Source organism: Musca vetustissima, unplaced genomic scaffold, assembly GCF_032173495.1.
Source record: "Musca vetustissima isolate MV318-11 ecotype Yass unplaced genomic scaffold, APGP_CSIRO_Mvet_v1 utg114709, whole genome shotgun sequence".
In the NCBI taxonomy this organism is placed as follows: domain Eukaryota; kingdom Metazoa; phylum Arthropoda; class Insecta; order Diptera; family Muscidae; genus Musca; species Musca vetustissima.
This window is the reverse complement of record NW_026883877.1, coordinates 1-25,780: the sequence shown is the minus strand read 5'-3', so window position 1 is coordinate 25,780 and position 25,780 is coordinate 1. Positions and strand designations below refer to the sequence as shown.

Below are 25,780 nucleotides of genomic sequence, written 5' to 3'. Positions count from 1 at the left end.
TGTCCCTTGCACCAAAAAAGGAGACAAGACGATATGTGCCAACTATAGAGGAATAAGTCTCCTTCCCATCGCATATAAAGTGCTATACAGTGTGCAGTGTGAACGACTGAAGCCAATGGTCAATGACATTATTGGATCATACCAATGCGGCTTCGGACCTGGCAAGTCCATCATTGACCAGATTTTCACTCTGCGCCAAATACTAAAAAAGACCCACGAAAAACACACATTCCACGGAGGCTTCAGACTTGGCAAATCCACCATTGACCAGATTTTCACTCGGCTCCAAATCCTGCAAAACTCCCACGAAAAGCACATCGACACATTCCACCTATTTGTCGACTATAAAGCCGCATTCGATAGTCCTATTCGTTCAGAGGTGTTTAAAGCCATGCCTGCGTTTGGCAATCCTGCAAAATTAATTCGGCTATGCAGGATAACTTTAACAGGCACAAGATCAGCAGTTAAAGTCGGAAAGGACCTCTCAGAGCCCTTTAATAACGAACGACGATTCAGACAAGGTGATAGTTTGTCGTGTGACCAGTTACTCGCCTACTCGTCGATGACATCGTCATAATGGGTCGAACACTGAGAGCGGTAACAGCCACCTTTGATCAAATTGAAAAGGAGTCTGCCAAAGTGGGTCTGGCAAGAAAACCAAGCTGTTGGTATCAACACGCAAGACGTCCAGTAGACTCGGACCAACTGTGGAACTTGAGAACTACAGCTTCGAGGTAGTCAAAGATTTTATATACCTTGGTAACGCCACAAATAAAACGAATGACATCAGTTTTGAAATTCGGAAAGGGATTGTGATGGTCAACAGATGCTACTGTGGTATAAGTAAGCAGTTTAGAAACAAGGCCACCTCCCGCCAGACCGAACTCACACTTTACAAGATGCTGATACTATCCGTGCTGTTATATGAATCTGAAGCATGGGTACTTCCGCAAGCAGATGAGGCAGCTCTTGAAGTGTTTGAGAGAAAAATTCTTCGAAAGATCTATGGACCGATCTGCGTTGACGTTGAATATCGCCGACGAATGAACCATGAGTTGTACCAGCTATTCTCGGACATCGATATTGTTAGACGTATTGAACTGCAGCGAGTACGTTGTCTAGGTCTTGTTGTGAGAATGGATGAAGTAGTCCCAGCCCATAAAGCATATAAAAGCGAACAAGCTGATGGTTCACGCAGAAGGGGAAGGCGACGAATAAGATGAAAAGATCAAGTAGAAGATAGAGTATGAGTTTGGTCTGGCGGGAGGTGGCCTTGCTTTTGAGTTGTGTGCTCAGTCCATAGTCGCACCGGATGGCCATCACTATCCTTCTCCGAATTTCAAAACTTATGTCATTCGTTTTATTTATGGCGGTACCAAGGTATATAAAATCTTTGACTACATCGAAGCTGTAGTTCTCAAGTTCCACAGTTGGTCCGAGTCTACTGGACGCCTTGCGCATTGATACCAGCAACTTGGTTTTCTTGCCAGACCCACATTGGCAGACTCCTTCTCAATTTGTTCAAAGGTGGCTGTTACCGCACTCAGTGTTCGATCCATTATGTCGATGTCATCGGCGTAGGCGAGTAACTGGTGCTGTTTGGTGTACAGAGTGTCATTTCTGTTCACTTTTGCCTCACGTATGACCTTTTCCAGCAGGATGTTAAAGAGGTCACACGACAAACTGTCACCTTGTCTGAATCCTCGTTCGGTATTAAAGGGCTCCGAGAGCTCCTTTCCGACTTTAACTGCTGATCTTGTGCCAGTTAAAGTTATCCGGCATAGACGAATTAATTTTGCAGTAATGCCAAAAGCAGACATGGCTTTATACACCTTTCAACGGATAAGGCTGTCGAATGCGGTTTTATAGTCGACAAATAGGTGGAATATGTCGATGTGCTTTTCGTGGGTATTTTGCAGGATTTGGAGCCGAGTGAAAATCTAGTCAATGGTGGATTTGCCAGGTCTGAAGCCGCCGTGGAATGTGTCGATGTGTTTTTCGTGGGTCTTTTATAGTATTTGGCGCAGCGTGAAAATCTGGTCAATGGTGGATTTGCCAGGTCTGAAGCCGCATTGGTATAGTCGAGTAATGTCATTGACCATTGGCTTCAATCGCTCACACAGCACACTGGATAGCACTTTATATGCGATGGGAAGGAGACTTATTCCTCTATAGTTGGCACATATTGTTTTGTCTTCTTTTTTGTGCACGAGACACAGGATGCTGAGGTTTCAATCATTGGGCATGCTTTCCTCTAGCCAAAAGACCGACGAGCCTGGAAATCTTTTCTAAGCTCGGCATATGGAACGAGTGGTCTGTCACAAGCCAGCTAAGAAGAAGAAGAACAAAGAACAAAGGCGTGATTTTTTTTAAAATATTTTTTCGAGGCATGGAATTCTTAAAAATATTTCTTCGAGGCATGGAACTTTATGAAGGCGTGATTTTTTTAAAAATATTTTTTCGAGGCCTTTATCAAGGCATGGAATTTTAAATTTTTTTTTCGTAAACTTTACTAAGGCGTGGTTTTTTTTTAATTTTTTTTTTTGATGGCCTTAAAAAAGGTGGGGATTTTTTTAAATTATTTTTGGTATGTACTTTAAATTTTATAATTTTTTTATTAAATTATTATTTTGTAAATAAATTAATAATTTTTATTTTTTTCTTTATTTTTCTAGTAGTTTTATAGTCAAAAACAATCAACTAATATTTAACAACAACAACTTGGACTGATAATTTTTAACAAGGTATATACAAAAATAATTATTAAAAAAACTAATTAATTAATCATTAGAATATAAGCATGGAAACTAACTAACTAATTATTAATAACAACAACAACAAAAACTAGTTTGTTTTGAAACAATTTTTCCTAAAATAGTTTTAATAAAAAAAAAAACACAACAACTCTGAAAACGGTCTCTCCTTATAAAAATAAATATATTTTTATATTTTGTGAGCAATTTTTTGCTATTTTAAAAAATGGAAAATCATGTAACTATAACTGTGAAGAAATAAATAAAAAAGGAAAAAATATCAGATAGAAAACAAACAAATTTTTGTAGAAAAAATTAACTAATAATTTTTTTATATATAGCAAAAAAAAAAAAAAAAATTGTATGAAAAAAAAAATAAATAAAAATTAAATGTTGTAATGAAAAAGGTGTGTTTAAATGGGGGAAAGGATTTTTTTAAATATTTTTTAAAGTCAGACATGGCTTTATACACCTCTGAACGGATAGGACTGTCGAATGCGAATGCGATGTATTTTTCGTGAGTTTTTTCCAGGATTTGGGGCAGAGTGAAAATCTGGTCAATGGTGGATTTGCCAGGTTTGAAGCGACATTGGTATGGTCCAATAATGTCATTGACCGTTGGCTTCAGTCGTTTACACAGCACCCTGGATAGCACTTTATATGCGATAGGAAGGAGACTTATTCCTCTATAGTTGGCACATATCGTCTTGTCTTCTTTTTGTGACAGAACTTTCGTTCCATAAGCCGAGCTTAAAAAAGATTTCCAGGCGCGTAGGTATTTTGCGTAGTTTTTCCAATTTGAAAGACCACATTCGGTAATGTTATCTTCCACTTGGTCTTTCCATCTTATCGTGCATTCCCCTTCTACGAGAACCATCAGCAGCTGGTTCGCTTTTATATGCCTTCTCGGCTGGGGCATCCATTCTCACAACATGACCTAGGCAACGTAGTCGCTGCAGCTCAATACGTCAAACAATTTCGATGATGTCTGAGGATAGCTGGCACAACTCATGCTTCATTCGACGACGATATTCACCGTCAACGCAAATCGGTCCTTATAGATCTTTCGGAGAATTTTTCACTCAAACACTCCAAGAGCTGCCTCAACTGCTTGTACCCATGATTCAGATCCACAATAACAGCACGGGTAGTATCAGCGTCTTGTAGAGTGTGAGTTTGGTCTGGCGGGAGGTGGCCTTGCTTTTGAGTTGGATACTCAGACCATAGTATCATCTATTGGGCATCACAATCCTTTTCCGAATTTCAAAACTGATGTCATTCGTTTTATTTATGGCGGTACCAAGGTATATAAAGTATTTGGCTACGTCGAAGCTGTAGTTCTCAAGTTCCACAGTTGGTCCGAGTCTACTGGACGTCTAGCGCGTTGATACTATCAGCTTCGTTTTCTCGCCATTTACTGTCAGATCCACTTTGACAGACTCCTTCTCAATTTGTTCAAAGGTGGCTGTTACCGTTCTCAGTGTTCGACCCATTATGTCGATGTTATCAGCGTAGGCGAGTAACATGTGTTGTTTGGCGTAGAGAATGTCATTTCTTTGCTTCTCGTATGACCTTTTCCAGCAGGATGTTAAAAATATCGCACGACAAACTATCGCCTTGTCTGTATCCTCGTTCGGTATTTGAAAGGGCTCCGAGACTTTCGACTTTAACTGCTGGCCTTGTGCCACTTAAAGTTATCCTGCACAGCCGTATTAATTTTGCAGGAATGCCGAACGTAGACATGGCATTAAACACATTTAAACGGATAGGGCTTAAAGTTATCCTGCATAGCCGTATCAATTTTACAGGAATGCCGAACGTAGACATGGCTTTAAACACCTCTGAACGAATAGGGCTATCGAATGCGGCTTTATAGTCGACAAATAAGTGGTATGTGTCGATGTGCTTTTCGTGGGTGTTTTGCAGGATTTGGAGCCGAGTGAAAATCTAGTCAATGGTGGATTTGCCAGGTCTGAAGCCGCCGTAGAATGTGTCGATGTGTTTTTCGTGGGTCTTTTCCAAGATTTGGCGCAGAGTGAAAATCTGGTCAATGGTGGATTTGCCAGGTCTGAAACCGCATTGGTATGGTCCAATAATGTCATTGACCATTGGCTTTAGACGTTTCCCACACAGCACTTTATATGCGATGGGAAGGAGACTTATTCCTCTATAGTTGGCACATATCGTCTTGTCTCCTATTTTTTGAACAAGGTACACAGGATGCTGAGGTTCCAATCATTGGGCATTGCTTCCTCTAGCCAAATTGTAATAATCAGCTGATGCATGCTCCTTACCAGCATCTGACTACCAGTCTTAAATAGTTCGGCTTGTAACCCATCGGCACCTGCTGCTTTATTATTCTTCAGCCAATTGATTGCTATTCTGACTTAATCTTGACTAGGTGGTATACACTCTATACCGTCATCTATTATTGGTTCTGGAGTATTCTCTTCACCGCTACTATTTGATACCAGAAGTTTTTCAAAATGCTCCTTCCAGATCCTCAGCACGCTGTCTGTATCTGTCACCAGGTTTCCTTCTTTATCTCTACTGGAGGATGTGCCTGAACCAAAACCTTCGTTTTGGTGTTTTACTCGTTGGTAAACTTTTCGGACTTCATTCTGACTCCTGTACATCTCGATTTGCTAACGCTCGCGATATTCTTGTTCTTTCTTCTTTTTTTCTGAAAACACATTTCACCTCTCTCCTTTTCTCCCGATAATTCTCCATCACAGTACGCATTGCTACTGTCTGCAGGATTGCCCTATACGTTGTGTTTTTCATATCAGTAGCATTACGACACTCCTGATCGTACCACGGATTTCTTGATGGTGGTCGTTGGTACCCAAGTGTTGCTTTTGCTGCAGTCTGTAGGGAGAGGGCAATTCTCTGCCATTGCTGCTTTCATCAAGCAGTTGGGTAAGTTGAGCGGAGTAAGCATCGGCTACCTGTTGTGTTTGCAGCTTTTCGACGTCAAATTTCCGTGTTACATTAAATCGCACCTTTGCTGCTACATTAAGGCAGGCGCGTACCTTGGCTGCCACAACGTAATGGTCCGAATCGATATTCACTCCTCGAATCGATCGAACGTCTAATACACTGGATGAATGCCTTCCGTCTATCACAACATGATCGATTTGATTACTCGTTGATCCATCGGGAGAAATCCCAGGGGCTTTGTGTATATCGAGTTGCTTGAATCTGGTGCTGCTTACTACCATGTTTTTGCTGCCGCGAAGTCAATCAACCTTATGCCGTTGTCTGATGCTTCTTCATGGATGCTGAATTTTCCGACGGTGGGGCTAAAGATATTTTCCCTTCCGATTTTTGCATTAAAATCTCCTAGCAAATTTTTTTATGTCATGGCCAGGGCAACGGTCATATGCTGTTTCTAGGCGCTCGTAAAATATGTCTTTGACCTGTTCATCTTTATCTCAGTCGGAGCATGGGCGCAAATGAGACTGATGTAGGAGAACTTCGCCTATATAAGGCGTGGATTTTTTAAAACATTTTTTGAAGACCTATATCAGATTTTTTAAATAATTTTTTCCGTCACCTATATAAGGCGTGGATTTTTTAAATAATTTTTTGAAGGCCTATATCAGATTTTTTAAACAATTTTTTCCGTCACCTATATAAGGCGTGGATTTTTTAAAAAAATGTTTGAAGGCCTATATCAGATTTTTTAAATAATTTTTTCCGTCCCTATATAAGGCGTAGATTTTTTTTTTTTAATTTGGGAGTTCTGTTTCTAATACGGCAACAGGAGCTTACATTAGCATAACTTGCACCGGGGTATGTGGTGAGATTCTCCTTCTATTTTTATTACTATGTGTGCTTGTTCTTGTTATGGAGAGGCCTTCTCTCTCTCTCTCTCTATTTTCTTCTGATAATCGAGAATCTCGACCATTATTCAGTTTAGTTCATCTTTAAATGTCGGGCCGGGCGCTATTCTTTAAATACGGTCATATTTAAATATTTTGGAGTTTTTTGTTTATTACGCGAGTGCATTTCAATATTTTAAATTAATTAATTCATTATTCAATTGTTCGTATTATTCGCCTGTTCTTTGAAAGTGAAGATCTATAAAAAATAATATTGCTGTGTTTATGTGTGTGTACGTTTTAAACCAGGCTCGGACAGAGCGTAAAAAATTTTGTTCTCACGCGTTTGTCTTTGTATGTGTGTCAATGGTTTTTCAATTGGTTCAGTTGAATGTGTGTAAGAGAATAGTGATATTTACTCTCGCGAGAGTGCAAGCGTGCGGTAGTTTGCCCGATATGGTTTTAAACGAAGTGGACATGCAGAAAAAGGTAAGAAGAATATTTTTGGTGACACCCGAGAGAAAACAACTCGCCAAACATCGTTTATTGTTGTTGTTGTTGGTAGTGTCTATTAATGTTACGGTTAACTGTTCTCGTTAGGAGAGAATGTAACTGAGTATGGGAGAGTACCCAAGTGCTACTCTCAGTGCTCTCATTACCTCTGTGATATTGTTATGCTCTACAGCAGTGGGTGGCAATAGGAGGGAGCATAGATGTTCGTAGCAAATACTGTTATTGTTGTTGTTGTTTTATGCTTACACATTGTAGTACAAAAGTATATGTGCGTGGATTTCTCATTGATTGTGCATGCATGGACATTATTGAATTGCAGTGCTATATTGTTCGGTTGATTCTTTAAATGGCTATAACTTTGGTAATCATAGTCGTATTGATGTGAAATAAAGAACTTATGAAAGGGTAAAGGGGCCTGGATTTTTTTAAATTAATTTTGGGAGGTTCTAGACAAGGCTTGGATTTTTTAAATTTAATTTTTGGAGGTTCTGGACAAGGCGTGGATTTTCAAAATTAATTTTTGGAGGTTCTAGACAAGGCGTGGATTTTTTAAATTTCATTTTTGGAGGTTCTAGACAAGGCGTGGATTTTTAAATTTATTTTTTGGAGGTTCTACATAAGGCGTGGATTTTTAAATTTATTTTTTGGAGGTTCTACATATGGCGTGGATTTTTAAATTTATTTTTTGGAGGTTCTACATAAGGCGTGGATTTTTTAATTTATTTTTTGGAGGTTCTACATAAGGCGTGGATTTTTTAATTTATTTTTTGGAGGTTCTACATAAGGCGTGGATTTTTAAATTTCATATTTGGAGGTTCTAGACAAGGCGTGGATTTTTAAATTTCATTTTTGGAGTTTCTACATGAGGCGTGGATTTTTAAATTTATTTTTTGGAGGTTCTACATAGGGCGTGGATTTTTAAATTTATTTTTTGGAGGTTCTACATAAGGCGTGGATTTTTAAATTTATTTTTTGGAGGTTCTACATAAGGCGTGGATTTTTAAATTTATTTTTTGGAGGTTCTACATAAGGCGTGGATTTTTAAATTTATTTTTTGGAGGTTCTACATAAGGCGTGGATTTTTAAATTTATTTTTTGGAGGTTCTACATAAGGCGTGGATTTTTAAATTTATTTTTTGGAGGTTCTACATAAGGCGTGGATTTTTAAATTTATTTTTTGGAGGTTCTACATATGGCGTGGATTTTTAAATTTATTTTTTGGAGGTTCTACATAAGGCGTGGATTTTTTAATTTATTTTTTGGAGGTTCTACATAAGGCGTGGATTTTTTAATTTATTTTTTGGAGGTTCTACATAAGGCGTGGATTTTTAAATTTATTTTTTGGAGGTTCTACATAAGGCGTGGATTTTTAAATTTATTTTTTGGAGGTTCTACATAAGGCGTGGATTTTTAAATTTATTTTTTGGAGGTTCTACATAAGGCGTGGATTTTTAAATTTATTTTTTGGAGGTTCTACATAAGGCGTGGATTTTTAAATTTATTTTTTGGAGGTTCTACATAAGGCGTGGATTTTTAAATTTATTTTTTGGAGGTTCTACATAAGGCGTGGATTTTTAAATTTATTTTTTGGAGGTTCTACATAAGGCGTGGATTTTTAAATTTATTTTTTGGAGGTTCTACATAAGGCGTGGATTTTTAAATTTATTTTTTGGAGGTTCTACATAAGGCGTGGATTTTTAAATTTATTTTTTGGAGGTTCTACATAAGGCGTGGATTTTTAAATTTATTTTTTGGAGGTTCTACATAAGGCGTGGATTTTTAAATTTATTTTTTGGAGGTTCTACATAAGGCGTGGATTTTTAAATTTATTTTTTAAAGGCGTGGATTTTTTTAATTTATTTTTTGGAGGTTCTACATAAGGCGTGGATTTTTAAATTTATTTTTTGGAGGTTCTACATAAGGCGTGGATTTTTAAATTTATTTTTTGGAGGTTCTACATAAGGCGTGGATTTTTAAATTTATTTTTTGGAGGTTCTACATAAGGCGTGGATTTTTAAATTTATTTTTTGGAGGTTCTACATAAGGCGTGGATTTTTAAATTTATTTTTTGGAGGTTCTACATAAGGCGTGGATTTTTAAATTTATTTTTTGGAGGTTCTACATAAGGCGTGGATTTTTAAATTTATTTTTTGGAGGTTCTACATAAGGCGTGGATTTTTAAATTTATTTTTTGGAGGTTCTACATAAGGCGTGGATTTTTAAATTTATTTTTTGGAGGTTCTACATAAGGCGTGGATTTTTAAATTTATTTTTTGGAGGTTCTACATAAGGCGTGGATTTTTAAATTTATTTTTTGGAGGTTCTACATAAGGTGTGGATTTTTAAATTTCATTTTTGGAGGTTCTAGACAAGGCGTGGATTTTTAAATTTCATTTTTGGAGCTTCTACATAAGGCGTGGATTTTTAAATTTATTTTTTGGAGGTCCCACATAAGACGTGGATTTTTAAATTTATTTTTTGGAGGTTCTACATAAGGCGTGGATTTTTAAATTTATTTTTTGGAGGTTCTACATAAGGCGTGGATTTTTAAATTTATTTTTTGGAGGTTCTACATAAGGCGTGGATTTTTAAATTTATTTTTTGGAGGTTCTACATAAGGCGTGGATTTTTAAATTTATTTTTTGGAGGTTCTACATAAGGCGTGGATTTTTAAAATACAGGTCGCATTTATGATTAGATTCGGATGAAATTTGGCACAGTTCACTGATTTGGCCAAAGGACGCACCCTATTGAAATTGGAGAAAATCGGTTCATATTTAGATATAGCTCCCATATATTGTTTTGTCCGATTTATGGTAAATGGTGTCCCAAAGTCCCTATATATCATTCGATTTGCACGAAATTTTGCACAGTGTACTGAATTGAGGCTAGAATAATGTGTGTCAAGTTTCGAGAAATCGGTTCAGATTTAGATATAGCTCCCATATATAATTTTGTCCGATTTTATGTAACTGTTGCTCCAAAGCCCCTATATATCCTTCGATTTGCACGAAATTTAGCGTAGTGTACTGAATTGAGTTCGAGAAAATTGGGTCAGATTTAGATATAGCTCCCCTATATATTTTCGTCCGATTTAAGGTAAATGGGCCACCAATGTCCCTATATATCTTTCGATTTGGAAGAAATTTGGCATAGGGTACTGAATTAGGTCCAGAATGATGTGTACTGAGTTTCGTGAAAATCGGTTCAGATTTCGATATACCTCCCATATATATTTTCGTCCGATTTTATGTAAATGGTGCACCAAAGTCCGTATATATCTTTCGATTTGCACGAAATTTAACACAGAGTAATGAATTAGATCTAGAATGATGTGTGATAAGTTTCCTGAAATCGGTTCAGATTTCGATATAGCTCCCATATATATTTTCGTCCGATTTTATGTAAATGGTGCACCAAAGTCCCTATATATCTTTCGATTTGCACGAAATTTGGCACAGCGTATTTTTTCAAGTTCGGATATTTTTAAATCAATTTTTGGAGTGGTTTTTTTTAAGTTCGGATATTTTTAAATCAATTTTTGGAGTTTTTTTTTTTTAATTTTGGATATTTTTAAAACAATTTTTCAAGGCCTTGACCAAGCAGTGGATTTTGTACGATAATTTTTTTATTTATTTTACAAAATTATTTATTACAAAAATTGCATTTTTTCAAAACCTTTCAATCCTCAATAATCATCTTCTGCAGGTAGCGTCTCAGGCACCCTGGATAATTGAAATTGTTGTCTCGTTTCAAATACTTCGGTATACAATAGTAATCATTTGGTCGTTTTGATATCGGCAATGCGGAGGGTTCGATAATGCCATAATCCATTAGATCCCGCAGATTTCGAATTTCACTCAAGTTATAGTGTATCTCCCGTGGCAATGGAATTTTATAGATTTTTTGAGCCATCACAGAATTTGTGAGCAGTAGAAAAATTAGTTGCTTCCACATGGCTGGTTATTTATTAACTAATAGCGGAACACATACGATTGTGGGGTTAGAATTAATGTTGTCAGAACTTTATGACGGAACAATAAAAAAATTATTTGATTATTCAATGGCGATGTAACCAATAAAAGGCCAATAAAATTTACGCTACAGTAGGTGAGGATGGGTCACTTCATAAAATATGTGGTTTTCATTGTCCTTTTGTCATTATTTTAAAATTCTCCTTTGGGGCTATGCTGCGTATAAGTAACGACAACATGTATACGTTCCATTTTTTGGTATAGGTTGCGTATACGTATCGACATTACGTATACGCCACGAAACCAGATGTTCGACTATTTTTTCTTCCGTTCAAATGTGTTTCAATTCCATCTACAGTCATGTCCATTAAAATAGTTACAGGCTGACCTCAGCCGTACCAAAGAAGATAAACATCTCCTTGCGAGTGTGAGATTCTGTGGACTTTCAACATCCCCTGAGAAGATTATGCGCAGTGCAGTATTAACATTTAAATTTACTCTGTCACCCTCTCAGGTAATTCAAAATACCGGTTAGTGATGATGATTTGGGTAATAACTGAATCAGATTCCTCTCATCATTCGTGTCATTGGCACAAAGGCATTGATGATGTGGCATCAAAATTTCAGTGCATACTTTTAGGCAAACAACATATGTTAAGGGTCAGATGTTTACCTACAAACGAGAGAATGTGTCGGGAAATAATTTATTCAAATGTGTGTGACAAATTAATTCGAGCATAAATACTAAGGACCCCAATCCCGAACCAATGGCCACAATCAACTAAATCCAACAGAAATCCTGCACCACCAATACCTTGGCTGCTCTCTCCGAATTTGGATCACGTATCGAAATCCATTTCAATCACAACATATCCGAAAAGGTACTAGAATGCCATGCTTGTATCAGCCCCGCAGCATGGACCTAATGTATCAGATAATTCAAAGGTTCCTGATAGGGTGAATTAAATTGCAGACGAAATCCCCAAGGCAGAAGGCGAAATACGGTTAGGCCATCCGAAGTGCAGAATACCTTGTGGGTAAAATATTGTTGCTTCTGCCGATACATTTCCCAGAGGGTGGAGGAACTATAATAGCCATATTGGGTATTGAAACGATGTCGATTATACTGAAAATATGTGGAATTTCGGGTAATGACCAGGGAGGATGTTAGGCCCTCAATGTGCGGCAGAATATATTGGGCCTCAATGGCATCAAGTAGAATTTTCAGAGGGGATTGTTTCAGCTGTACCATATTTTCAATTTGCTGATGATAGGTGGGATGGGTGAAGAGGGTCTGCACCCTGGCCGAAAATTTGCTGCTCACATTCAGACCGTCGAAGAATAACAAAGAGTAGATCAATTTCAAGCCCTGCAGCTGGGTCTTGCGGGCCACAAATGCTTGGCCCAACACCCCGGGTAGAATGTGTTCAATCAGCAGGAAACTAGTAGGTCTCCAGTGGCGAAGGAAGGCATAATCGTATAGTGAGTGGACCAAGGGCAATAGGACAGTACAAATCGTAATGGAACAGAAAAAATTCCACCCCAATAACATATTGAAGACCTCACGTATGGTGTGCGGTTGGACACAGGGTACAAAAACAATAGCCTGAGCCACATCGAGAGGATATGACATATTCTTCCATTTCTCTTCAGGTCCTGTATCGAGAACCATGGGCATATCCAGTTGCAGTTCTTCTAACCTATCATTGATAATGGTGTAATGGGTAGGCTTACCCATTTCCACACCTGGGAACATTTCCAGCTTGGCTTTGAAATGTCCTGCGAACAGCATAACCATGCGGGGTATGAAGTCATTAAGGCGTAATTCCTTTGTCTTAGGATCTCGAAAAAGCAATGCTCGTGGCGGGGTGTGATCGGTGAAAGTGAGTAAGGATTTTGCAGATTTCGCCAATGTTGGGGATAGAGGGTCTCTGAGGTCCAGGCTGGCCAATGATATTCGGGATAGGGGTTTCAAAAGGACATTTGTCATTTTGTGGTTTTCACATAGATCTCGAGGTTCCCGCATAAAAATTTCCAAATTTTCAATATATTCCACCATAATAAGAATTCGTGTCTGGCGTATATAATTTAATATTGAAGAGGTTCGATGCAGGATGTCTGCATCCATGGATCCTGGCATCATGAGGACACACAAAATTTCGGCATTGATTTTTTTCTTATACACAAAATCTGGCATCTCCTTGATCACAATTAATTTTGGCAACGGAAATTCGATGAGGTCCTGAAATTCAGAGGTCTCCAAATACTGGTCATATACAATTAACAGGGTATCAAATTTACGTTCCACATAAATTTGCGAGTGCAGTTCCGCACAAAATTAAAATGATTTTCCAAAAATTTAACATTTGGTGAGAATAGCGAACTAGAAGTGTTTTTCATGTTCCGACGTTCCTCTTATTTATATATGGCTGGAAAAAATGTCGGAAATTCCAAATTAACTTCTCAACAGGTGCATAATTTTCCTGGCCTTTGTACGAGGAATAGTGGTCTATACAAGGCTTCGATTTTTAAAAATATTTTTTCAAGGGTCCCACAAAAAATTTATTTTGGTTAAGGCCTTCAAAAATTAATTTTAAAAAATCTACGCCTTAGTTTGTATCCTTTCGTTGAATCCTATCTGCCAAGTTGACAGCTCTCTAATCTGACATCAATCTTTAAGAACAATGGCCATTGTTGGTATTCAGTAACAAAGGCCTAAGGACATTTTCCCCCAAACAATGGCCAGGGAAATTCCGCACCTGTAGAGAACTGCAGGTATTTTCACTTCGTATATAAATATGAAGACGGTCGGAACATGGTAAACACTTCGCGTTTGCCATTCTATCGCAATGTCGAATTTTTGGAAATTAGTTTTGATTTTGTGCGGATATCCTCTACTCAGTGCCTATGTCGAGAGCCAGCTGCACAACAACTCCAATTTGTTACAAAAAATTCATAAGGAACGTAACTTCGATAGCCTGTTAATTGTGTATGACCAGAATGTAGAAACCTCCAAATTTCAAGACCTCTTCGAAAGTCCGATACCCAAATTAATCGTGACCAAGGAGATGCCAGATTTTGTGTATAAGAAAAAATTCAATGCCGAAATTTTGTGTGTCCTCATCATGCAAAGATCCATGGATGCAAAATTCCTGAATCTAACCTCTGCAATATTGAATTATATACGTCAGACACGAATTCTTATGTTGGCGGAAAATATTGAAAATTTGGAAATTTTTATGCGGGAACTTCGAGAGCTATGTGAGATCTACAAAATGACAAATGTGCTTTTGAAAGTGGCCCTTGAGAAGAACTACCAGTTCGTCATGCTAAAACCCTATCCCGAATATCATTGGCAAGCCTGGAACTCTGGCATCCTCTATCCTCAACATTGGCGGAATATGCAACAAAAATCCCTACTCACCTACACCGATCAAACCCCGCCGCGAGCATTACTTTTTCGAGATCCCAAGACAAAGGAGTTACGCCTTAATGGCTTCATACCCCGCATGGTTATGTTGTTTGCGGAACATTTCAATGCCAAGCTGGAAATGTACCCAGAAGTGGTACTGGGTAAGCCCACCCACTACACCATTATCAATGATAGGTTGGAAGAGCTACAGCTGGATATACCCATGGTCCTTGATACCGGACCCGAAGAAAAATGGCTAAATATGTCATATCCTCTCGATGTGGCTCAGGGTATTTTTATGGTACCCTGTGCCCAACCGCGCACCATACGTGAGGTTTTCAATATTCTATTGGGTTGGAATTTTTTCTGTTCAATAACAATCTGTACGGTGTTGTTATCCTTGGTCCACTCCCTATACGATTATGCCTTCCTTCGCCACTGGAGACCCACAAGTTTCCTGCTGAATGAACACATTCTACCCGGCGTGTTGGGACAATCATTTGTGGCCCGCAAGACCCAACTGCAGGGCTTGAAATTGGTCTACTTTTTATTATTCTTCGCCGGTCTGAATGTGAGTACCCAATTTTCGGCCAGAGTGCAGACCCTTTTCACCCATCCAACCTATCATCAACAAATTGAAAATATGGAACAGCTGAAACAATCCCCCCTGAAAATTCTACTCGATGCCATTGAGGCCCAATATATTCTGCCACACATTGAGGGTCTAACATCCTCCCTGGTCATCACTCAAAATTCCACTTATTTTCAGGATAATCGGCATCGTTTCAATACCAAATATGGATACTATAGTTCCTCTACCCTCTGGGAAATGTATAGGCAGAAGCAACAATATTTTACCCACAAGGTATTCTGCACTTCGGATGGCCTAACCGTATTTCGTCTTCTACCCTGGGGATTTCGTTTGCAATTTAATTCACCCTATCAGGAACCTTTGAATTATCTGATACATCAGGTCCATGCAGCGGGGCTAATACAGGCATGGCATTCTAGCACCTTTTCGGATATGTTGAGATTGAAATGGATTTCGATACGTGATCCAAATCCGGAGAGGGCAGCCAAGGTATTGGTGGTGCAGGATTTCTATTGGATTTGGTTAATTGTGGCCATTGGTTCGGGATTGGGTTTCTTAGCATTTATGTTCGAATTAATTTGTTACAAAATTTGCGCAAAATAAAGAGCTTCGTTAATAAAAATTAAAAAAAATATATATTTTTAATGGTGGGATTTAAAAAAAAAAAATATTTTTAAGGACCCACCAGAGGCGTGATTTTTTAAAAATATTTTTAAGAGCCCACCAAGGGTCCATACAAGGCATGGATTTTTTAAAAATATTTTTAAGAGCCCACCAAAGGGTCCTTAAGAGGCGTGGATTTTTTAAAAATATTTTTATGAGCCCACCAAGGGCCCATACAAGGCATGGATTTTTTTAAAAATATTTTTTAAAACCCACCAAGGGTCCATACAAGGCGTGGATTTTTTAAAAATATTTTTAAGAGCCCACCAAGGGTCCATACAAGGCGTGGATTTTTTAAAAAATATTTTTAAGAGCCCACCAAGGGTCCATACAAGGCGTGGATTTTTTCAAAATATTTTTAAGAGCCCACCAAGGGTCCATACAAGGCGTGGATTTTTTAAAAATATTTTTAAGAGCCCACCAAGGGTCCGTACAAGGCGTGGATTTTTTAAAAATATTTTTAAGAGCCCACCAAGGGTCCATACAAGGCGTGGATTTTTTAAAAATATTTTTAAGAGCCCACCAAGGGTCCATACAAGGCGTGGATTTTTTTAAAAATATTTTTAAGAGCCCACCAAGGGTCCATACAAGGCGTGGATTTTTTAAAAATATTTTTAAGAGCCCAGCTAGGGTCCATACAAGGCGTGGATTTTTTAAAAATATTTTTAAGAGCCCACCAAGGGTCCGTACAAGGCGTGGATTTTTTAAAAATATTTTTAAGAGCCCACCAAGGGTCCATACAAGGCGTGGATTTTTTAAAAATATTTTTAAGAGCCCACCAAGGGTCCATACAAGGCGTGGATTTTTTAAAAATATTTTTAAGAGTCCACCAAGGGTCCATATAAGGCGTGGCTTATTTTAAAAATATTTTTAAGAGCCCACCAAGGGTCCATACAAGGCGTGGATTTTTTTAAAATATTTTTAAGAGCCCACCAAGAAGGGTCCATACAATGCGTGGATTTTTTAAAAATATTTTTAAGAGCCCACCAAGAAGGGTCCATACAATGCGTGGATTTTTTAAAAATATTTTTAAGAGCCCAGCTAGGGTCCATACAAGGCGTGGATTTTTTAAAAATATTTTTAAGAGCCCACCAAGGGTCCATACAATGCGTGGATTTTTTAAAAATATTTTTAAGAGCCCAGCTAGGGTCCATACAAGGCGTGGCTTATTTTAAAAATATTTTTAAGAGCCCACCAAGGGTCCATATAAGGGGCGGCTTATTTTAAAAATATTTGTAAGAGCCCACCAAGGGTCCATACAAGGCGTGGATTTTTTAAAAATATTTTTAAGAGCCCACCAAGGGTCCATACAAGGCGTGGATTTTTTAAAAAAATATTTTTAAGAGCCCACCAAGAGCCCATCAAGGCGTGGATTTTTTAAAAATATTTTTAAGAGCCCACCAAGGGTCCATACAAGGCGTGGATTTTTTAAAAAAATATTTTTAAGAGCCCACCAAGAGCCCATCAAGGCGTGGATTTTTTAAAAATATTTTTAAGAGCCCACCAAGGGTCCATACAAGGCGTGGATTTTTTAAAAAAATATTTTTAAGAGCCCACCAAGAGCCCATCAAGGCGTGGATTTTTTAAAAATATTTTTAAGAGCCCACCAAGGGTCCATACAAGGCGTGGATTTTTTAAAAATATTTTTAAGAGCCCACCAAGGGTCCGTACAAGGCGTGGATTTTTTAAAAATATTTTTAAGAGCCCACCAAGGGTCCATACAAGGCGTGGATTTTTTAAAAATATTTTTAAGAGCCCACCAAGGGTCCATACAAGGCGTGGATTTTTTAAAAATATTGTTTAAAGTAGTTTATCATAATTTAAGATTTGAAATTAATTTAAACAAACAAAACAAAATGAATTTCTAAAGTCAAAATATTGTATTGAAAATATTTGAATTTGCCTTGTAACTCGATAAATACAACCATGAATTAATTTACCATTATTGTATATGTCAATATGGCAACAATTGTAAATCTATGTTTTATCCGTGCTTTTGTTCAACCATCTTTGTGGTTGCTGGTGTGCATTATGACAAATGGCACTTTCTTCTGGATTTACCACTCAAGCGAACAACAGCACGGATCCCACTTTACAATATTTACAACTCTAAATAAAGTACATACTGAATATGTAAGTTGGAATACCGAATTGTTATATTTGGTTCGTTAAAACAGCCCGAATTCCGTAAGTTATCCACATTAAGGACCTGAGTCCTAACTCTAGACCGGTCTTCCATTAGAACCTTAGTTCTCCAAACCTGAACCTTAGTTCAACTGCTTAAAGTGTAGATTCTACTTACTCCCACATGCTTCCATAATGTTAAAGAGGTTTAACATTAATCATGGTCCTTCGAAAACCCACTGAAATCAACCTATGAAATAACATTCATTAAAAAAAATCATTAATACAAAAAAAAAAAAAAAGAATCGTAAGATTCGTCATAATTCTAATATCCAAAAGTTGGATTCCGTATGACACCTGCTGAACAATATTGTTATCACAACTCCATTTAACAGCAATACGGTAACACGATCATCGTTATTGTGAATTGTCATTGTTCTTCAGATTCGCAATTTTGACATTTGCAATCACATGTCACACAAAACTTAAACTGAAATATCAAAAAAAAAGAAATAAAGAAACAAAAAATACATACATTTTTTCTCAAAAATACACAGCGAAAAGCAAAAAAAAAAAAAAATATATAAATTGTGGAAGTTTGGCCGGAAAAAAAAAAAAAAATTGTGGTGAACTTATAATGGAAAACAACACCAAATTCCGAACATAACCTCAAGTTAAATCCGCAAAGAATTCCAGAAAAAAAAACTCGCGCACAACATTGAGCTTATCCGAAGATGGTCTGAACCTTTCCCATCATTTACGGCAGATTCACAGGTCGTCGGCAATGATAATTTGCAACATTTTCTGTTATAAGTTGACACAATAACACCAACAACAGAGCCAAATGTTTTGTGGAGATATCGATGCAAGGTAACGCTGAGTTTAATCGCAGTTCTATTTCCCATCTACCAATGTTATTAAGCCATTGACTTCTTGACATCTTCGATTTCAAGCAACATTGATATTCGTCGCCGTCACGTTTCCAATTTGTTTCCACTAGCAACACTTGGGGATTGCCAGTCAGAATTACGTCAGTCAACCAGTGAAAACCCATTTTATTACACAAAAAGGAAGAAGATTCACACAACCATCGTCCTCGAAGTCTGTGGAAATTCCTCTCACCGACAGCAAAAAAGCGAGATCACTGCTCCCAAGGGTCTCAGTGTGAACAAAAAGACGATTTCTAACAATTGCAAAGCAAAAAGTTGATATCCACAAAACCACGTAAGTCGATATTCACAAATGTATATCCATGTACTCCACGAGCATAATCTGAATATGCATTCATATTCATAATCACCTTATGTTAAAAATCTTGTATCCGTTCTATAAAACAGTAATAATTAAATATAACAATTATCCACAGTCCGATTAGCGACCCCTTTCACAAATTTATAAATAATTCTCATTTAAATTTCTTATAAGCTAAAGTTCTTGAACATCATAAAGAAGGACACTCGCCAACTTTGTTAACATATTATTTTTTGTAAGAATAATCATTAGCACTACAATTATGTCGATTTGATTTTGGCACACATCGTTAATAAGAGTACGATTGGTTTCGGTTGATTCATATTCTCTGCACATACTGTTTATAACACATTTTTTTTCTCTCCCAACAATTCCTTCTGTACAAGGGAATTATTGTACAAGGAAAGCATATAAAACCATAACATAATTTATATTGCAAAATAACTTGGTGAAATAAAGAAACATATGAAGAGATCATATGAACTCCGTTAACATCATAATAACAAATTATTTAAGAGAGTTAAATGGTGAATACATGAGAGAACACTTCTATCAAACTTGGTGTCGTTCCACAATACAGATGTCCAAAACAGCCCAAAACCCTACTTTTCTCTTTTCGCCAGTCGTTTTGTAGTGAACTCACTCCCTATTAGTTTTGTTCCGTACACCATTGTTCCACAGCAAAATTAGGCAAGCAGACACAGCTGCGTGAGGCATTCTCTTTAAATTTGTTGTTGTTAAAACGAAAATAAACAGTAACCACGAGTTTTCCCAATTTTTGGAATGATGGTGTTTTTACAGTTGCTTAAATATCATTTATGTTTATAAATTTATTAAATTCCGCAGAATTCTCTGTGTTTTTAATTTCCCTTAAAATATTTTTAAGATAGATTTTGCCCATCATTGTTCTTCAAACACAATATATTCATAAAAAAGTAAAAAAACACACACGCACAAATAAAATATTTCTCTCTTTTACCTACATTTTCAATGAGTGAAGAAACGAAACGTTTCCAATGCATTTAAATGTCTCTCTATGTGCTTACAAAGAGTACAAATAGCGTTGGAGAATATATCTCTTTATTAACTACATTCTCATTTAGCGTGCTCTTTGTTTTTGCTGATTGTGGAAGAAACTATAGCAAAGTTGGAAAGCCATACTCACCAGCGTTGATGCGTTCTCTTAACATTAACAAAAGAAGAATCAACACTAATGGAAAATTTTCCGCAATTTTTTTGATGAATTAATTTTTTGAGCGTCTTAGGATATTATTTATTATAAAAAAAAAAATTAATTAAATATATTCTGGAGAATAATTCTTGTTTTTATTTTCCCTTCAACATATTTTAAGAGAAATTTTACCCACCATTGAACTATAGTGTTGTTACAAACGTTGTAAATTTGTAGAAATATTTACCTATGATTTGTTCTCTTTTTATGAAGAACGCATATCTCAATTCAAGAAGAATATATAAATTTGTTACTCAAATGAATTGTATGGGGTTTCTGTGAATGAATTTGATGATATAATATATGAAATACATCTATGAGTTCCAGATCTCAAGTTCTGCAACAAACAATTTCAAATTATAATCAGAATCTTTGGAACTGAACTCAACAACTTTAAATCTCTTCTTATTTACTGATATTATCTCTTCCCCCTGTGGATTTTGTCAATCAAGCAATTACATATTCCACTGATATAGTTGTACTTTGCTATCTGGGAAGATCATACGTATTGGTTTTAGTTTTGTTCACAATATATATCATACAAATACATATATTGAATTAGAACAATTATATTGCGATATTCCAGATATTTCGATATTCAAATAAATTCAGTGGAAATCTCTTTGCTAAAATGGAAAATGCACAAGGCGATTTCATTTTTGACTCCGATGATTTAATTATGTTTACATCTGGGTTAGAAAAGATTCCCACCACTGAACATACAGATTCTTCATTAGATGTTGTTCTGCAAGATCTAAGTGAAAGATGGGCAAATGTTCAAAAGTCGTATCGGAAAATTTTCACTTATGCCAAAGAAATCGATGAAAACTTTAAGGAATCAGCCCAAGAAAAATATTCCGCATGTACAAAAGCGTTTCACTTCTCTAAGGCTAAACTATTAGATTTGCAAAAAACACTTGTTGTTCCCCCAGAAAATATTTCTATGAGAAATACACCCGATCATCACAACAACTACGCTTCCATTAAGCTCCCACCCTGTGACACTGAAATATTTCAAGGCGGATATGAGGAATGGCCCTCATTTCGGGATATGTTCACAGCGGTATACATAAATCATGCCCAACTTACTTCTGTACAAAAGCTCTATTATTTACGTCTAAAAGTTAAAGGTCAGGCTGCTGGCATTGTTCACAAATACAAGTTGTGTGGAGATAACTTTTCTCTAGCGTGGGAAGCTCTTCAGTCTCGTTATGAGAATAAGAGAAGTCTAGTTGACAACCAACTCCGGATTTTGTTCAACTTAAAAGTAATAAATTCTGAGAACAGTGAATCTCTACAAAAAATACAGACATCAATAAATGATTGTCTAGCAGCCTTACAAGCGCAAAACATTTCAACCAAGGACTGGGATCCTATTCTCGTCTATTTATGTTCCACAAAACTCCCTCATGAAACTTTATCTGCAAAAGCAAATTTGTTTGTATGGAATGCAAAAGAAACCATCATACATTGCTGCACTTTCCTACTTCCAAATCACAACAAAACTCCGAAAATATTACTCCTACTACCAAGGCAAACTTTGTAAGCACATCATCTCACAACTTGGGAAATGATATTCCTACAACTTCTTCCCAGTGTGAAGAGCCATCAGTTCTTCAAGCATCTACACATATGGCTACAAACAATAATTTTTCAACAAACGAAAATATTTTGTTGCCTACCGCAATTGTTACCATTCGTCATAATGGCGATATATTTAAAGCCCGTGCCTTTTTAGACCAAGGATCTGAAAGATCATTCATTTCAAAAAGATTACAACAACATCTCCTACTCCCAACAGAGTGTAAAAGTTATCAAATAAGGGGTTTAGGGGGACAAATCGTGGCAAATTCCAATTTATTATGTACCCTTTCTCTTTTCTCGGAACTTTACAATCGTGCAGTCGATATGGAAGCTATAGTTGTGAATAAAGTTACTCGACTTTTACCTAGCTTTTATGACTAAATCCGACGTGGCCCTCGAAGAGGTGGAAGGTTTAAACCTGGCAGATCCCAATTTCCATTCACCCAGTCAGGTTGATTTGCTTCTAGGAAGTAATGTAATCCCAAATCTCTTACTAGACGGTGTAAGGAAAATTGGTTCATCTCTTGTTCTACAAGCTACCATCTTTGGTTGGATCATAAGTGGATCTGTCCCTACTCATACAGTTTCCTCCTTTTCAATTGAGGCCTCGGAAGACACTGATGTTTCTCTTAGCCAACAACTTAGAAAATTCTGGGAGCAGGAAGAATTTCCCGAAAAAAGACATTTGTCTGCCAACGATGAATATTGCGAGTCGTTATTTAAAAAAACAACTACGCGAACTCCCGATGGTCGCTATATGGTTCGACTTCCCTTCAAAGCCAATTTTCAGGTTGAAACACCTATATCACCCTCCAGAACTCAAGCCCTACTACAATATGTAAGAATGGAACAATCTCTCAAAAACAAGCCTGAAATAGCAAAGGCTTACAATGACGTCTTGCAGGAATATGTCTCCCTGAACCACATGAAACTCACAAATTCTACAGAGTTTTTAACAGATGGGTCATCCAATTCATTCTATTTGCCACATCATGCAGTTTTAAGGCCGCAAAGTGTTAGCACTAAGTTACGCGTCGTATTCAACGCATCAAAAAAAACTTATTCGGGATATTCTTTAAATGACACTCTACATGTCGGCCCCACCCTTCAATCAGACTTGTTAACGTTGATACTTCGCTGGCGTTTCTATAAATACGTTTTTAACGGTGATATAGAGAAAATGTATCGACAGATACTTATTCACCCAGATGATTCTAACTTCCAAAAAATTGTTTGGCGCCCTTCTCCAACCTCACCCATTCAAGATTATTCATTAAAGACGGTAACATTCGGAGTGAATTGTGCCCCATACTTAGCTATGCGAACTCTGCTCCAATTAGCAGATGATTCAGTGGAATTATATCCCCAAGGATCTCAAATTATTAAAAAGGACATGTATGTTGACGATGTTCTCTCTGGAGCTCATAGCCCAGAAGCCGCCATAGATTCCCTATCTCAATTAATATCCATGCTAAATTCAGCTGGATTTCCTCTAAAGAAAATTACTTCTAACGATCCTGAAATACTGAATTCAGTGTCTGAAGAAAACATTTTGAACTCAAAATTTTTGAAGTTCTACGAAACTAGTGGCACTAAAACACTAGGCGTTCAGTGGAATGCCATGCAGGACATGTTTTTTTATAAAGTTGAAGCCCCTTCAACAACTAATTCTATTACCAAACGTCAAATTCTTTCAATCGTTTCCAAAGTTTTTGATCCCGCTGGTTGGATATCTCCAGTCATTGTAGTAGCCAAAATTATGCTTCAACAGTTATGGATAGAAGGCACTCAATGGGATGAAAACGTTAAGTCTCATACATTGCAAAAGTGGAATCAATTTGCGGAATCCTTATCTCAAATATCTAAGTTCCAAATTCCTCGCTGGATAAATTTTTCCCCAACGTGTGTTTCTCAAATACATGGGTTTTGTGATGCCTCTGAGAAGGCTTATTGTGCAACTATTTTTCTGAGAGTTAGTCTAGGAAATTCTATTCATACACAATTGCTTGTATCTAAAACCAAAGTAGCTCCAATCGATCCAGTAAGTCTTCCCCGTTTAGAGCTCTGTGGAGCAGTTCTTCTCTCACAGTTAGTTAAACATATTACGGTCGGGCTACCATTGCATAATTACGAAATATTTCTTTGGAGCGATTCATCCATCACTCTTAGCTGGTTAGAAAAGCCCCCGTATACTTGGAAAACGTACGTAGCAAATAGAGTTGCAAAAATCATTAGCAACGTTGGTAATAATTTATGGCGTCATGTCCGATCGAATGATAACCCTGCAGACCTTGGATCTCGTGGTTGCACTCCCGAGGAACTATTCAACAATTCGTTATGGTGGCATGGTCCAAACTGGTTACGCAGTCCTCCCGAAGAATGGCCTAACACCACCCGAATTCATGAAGACCCTCCTGAAGCACGAAAAATAGAAGTTTTCCACACTTCGCAATCCGAAGAAGATTTCCTCAAACGATTTTCTCGGTGGGATAAGGCTATTCGTGTTATTGCCTACGTATTAAGATTCTATAAAGCTGTTCGAAAAATGGTTTGTTACCCATCTCCTCTTATATCCCACAAAGAATTTGTAGAAGCAAAAACTCGAATGATTATATTGGCTCAAAAGCAACATTACAGTCGCGAGTACTTTGGACTAAAACAATCCAAAAAGGTTCATAAGAAAAGCTCACTATTCCCTCTTAATCCTTTCATTGACAAACAAAATATTATCCGCGTAAATGGAAGAATTTCTAACTCCGATATCCCCTATAACGCACGCTATCCCATAATACTACACAAGGATTCGGAATATACCAAATTATATATCAATTTCATCCACGACGCTTTACTTCATGCCGAAAATAATTTAATGTTACGCACCATTCGTGAAGAATATTACATATCCCGATTGCGATCATCAATTAAAAAATGCATAAGAAATTGCAAAAAATGCATTATCTATAAGCAAAAGATTCAATCCCAAATCATGGCAGCTCTTCCCTTAGAGAGGAGTACTTTTTCACTTCCATTTTCATATACTGGACTAGACTTTGCTGGTCCGTTCTCTCTACAAAAACTTCAAACGTTCGACAAGCAATCTACCAAAAAAGCTATGTATGCGTATTCGTGTGCTTTAGCACGAAAGCAATTCACCTAGAACTGTGTTCAACCTTTCTTCCGAATCATTTTTAGCTGCGTTCGTTCGTTTCGTAGGTCGCCGAGGTTTACCTCTCAAGGTAATGTCTGACAACGGCACAAATTTCATTGGAGCTGAAAGGAAGCTGCGATACGAATTTAAACAATTTTTGAATAGCACTGCGGATGACGTTATTAAAAAATACACTCCCCAAGGTCTTCAATGGTCGTTTATCCCTCCAAACGCACCACACATGGGAGGATTGTGGGAAGCAGGCGTCAAGTCATTTAAGTCCCTCTTCAAAAAAGTTGCTCAGAACCAGAAATATACCTTTGAAGAGTTTAATACGTTGCTCGTACGTATTGAAGCAGTACTGAATTCTCGACCATTATCCCCAATGACTGATAACGCTCATGATCTATTAGCTTTAACTCCAGGACATTTTTTACGAGGTGCTCCACTCGTAGCATTTACCGAACCAGCATCCGTCGATTTATCTCCCACTTGTAGATGGGAAAAACTAAAAACTCAGCAACATCAATTTGCTCGTCGATGGAAAGATGAATACATCACCGAGTTACAGCGCAGATATAAATGGCAATCCCCAATGGAGAATATCAAACTTGATCAACTAGTAATCGTAAAAGATGACCAGTTACCACCTTGTGAATGGAAACTTGAGTAGAATGACGAGTAATTATGGTGTTGATGGATTCATAGAGC

The 25,780-nt window shown here is 37.3% G+C and overlaps 2 protein-coding genes across 2 annotated transcripts; one reads left to right on the top strand and one right to left on the bottom strand.

The window, feature by feature from the left end:
- Positions 1–11,986: 11,986 nt before the first annotated feature.
- LOC133330871 (uncharacterized) lies at positions 11,987–13,054 on the bottom strand. Its single transcript, XM_061539275.1, has one exon. The coding sequence runs from the start codon at positions 13,052–13,054 to the stop codon at positions 11,987–11,989; it is 1,068 nt and encodes a 355-aa protein (XP_061395259.1).
- Positions 13,055–13,913: 859 nt separating this feature from the next.
- LOC133330870 (uncharacterized) lies at positions 13,914–15,671 on the top strand. The gene has a single exon (XM_061539274.1). The coding sequence runs from the start codon at positions 13,914–13,916 to the stop codon at positions 15,669–15,671; it is 1,758 nt and encodes a 585-aa protein (XP_061395258.1).
- The last annotated feature ends 10,109 nt before the right edge of the window (positions 15,672–25,780 follow it).

Coding starts and splice junctions, on each gene's coding strand:
- LOC133330871 (XM_061539275.1), bottom strand. CDS start 13,054: ATGACAAATGTCCTTTTGAAACCCCTATCCCGAATATCATTGGCCAGC.
- LOC133330870 (XM_061539274.1), top strand. CDS start 13,914: ATGTCGAATTTTTGGAAATTAGTTTTGATTTTGTGCGGATATCCTCTA.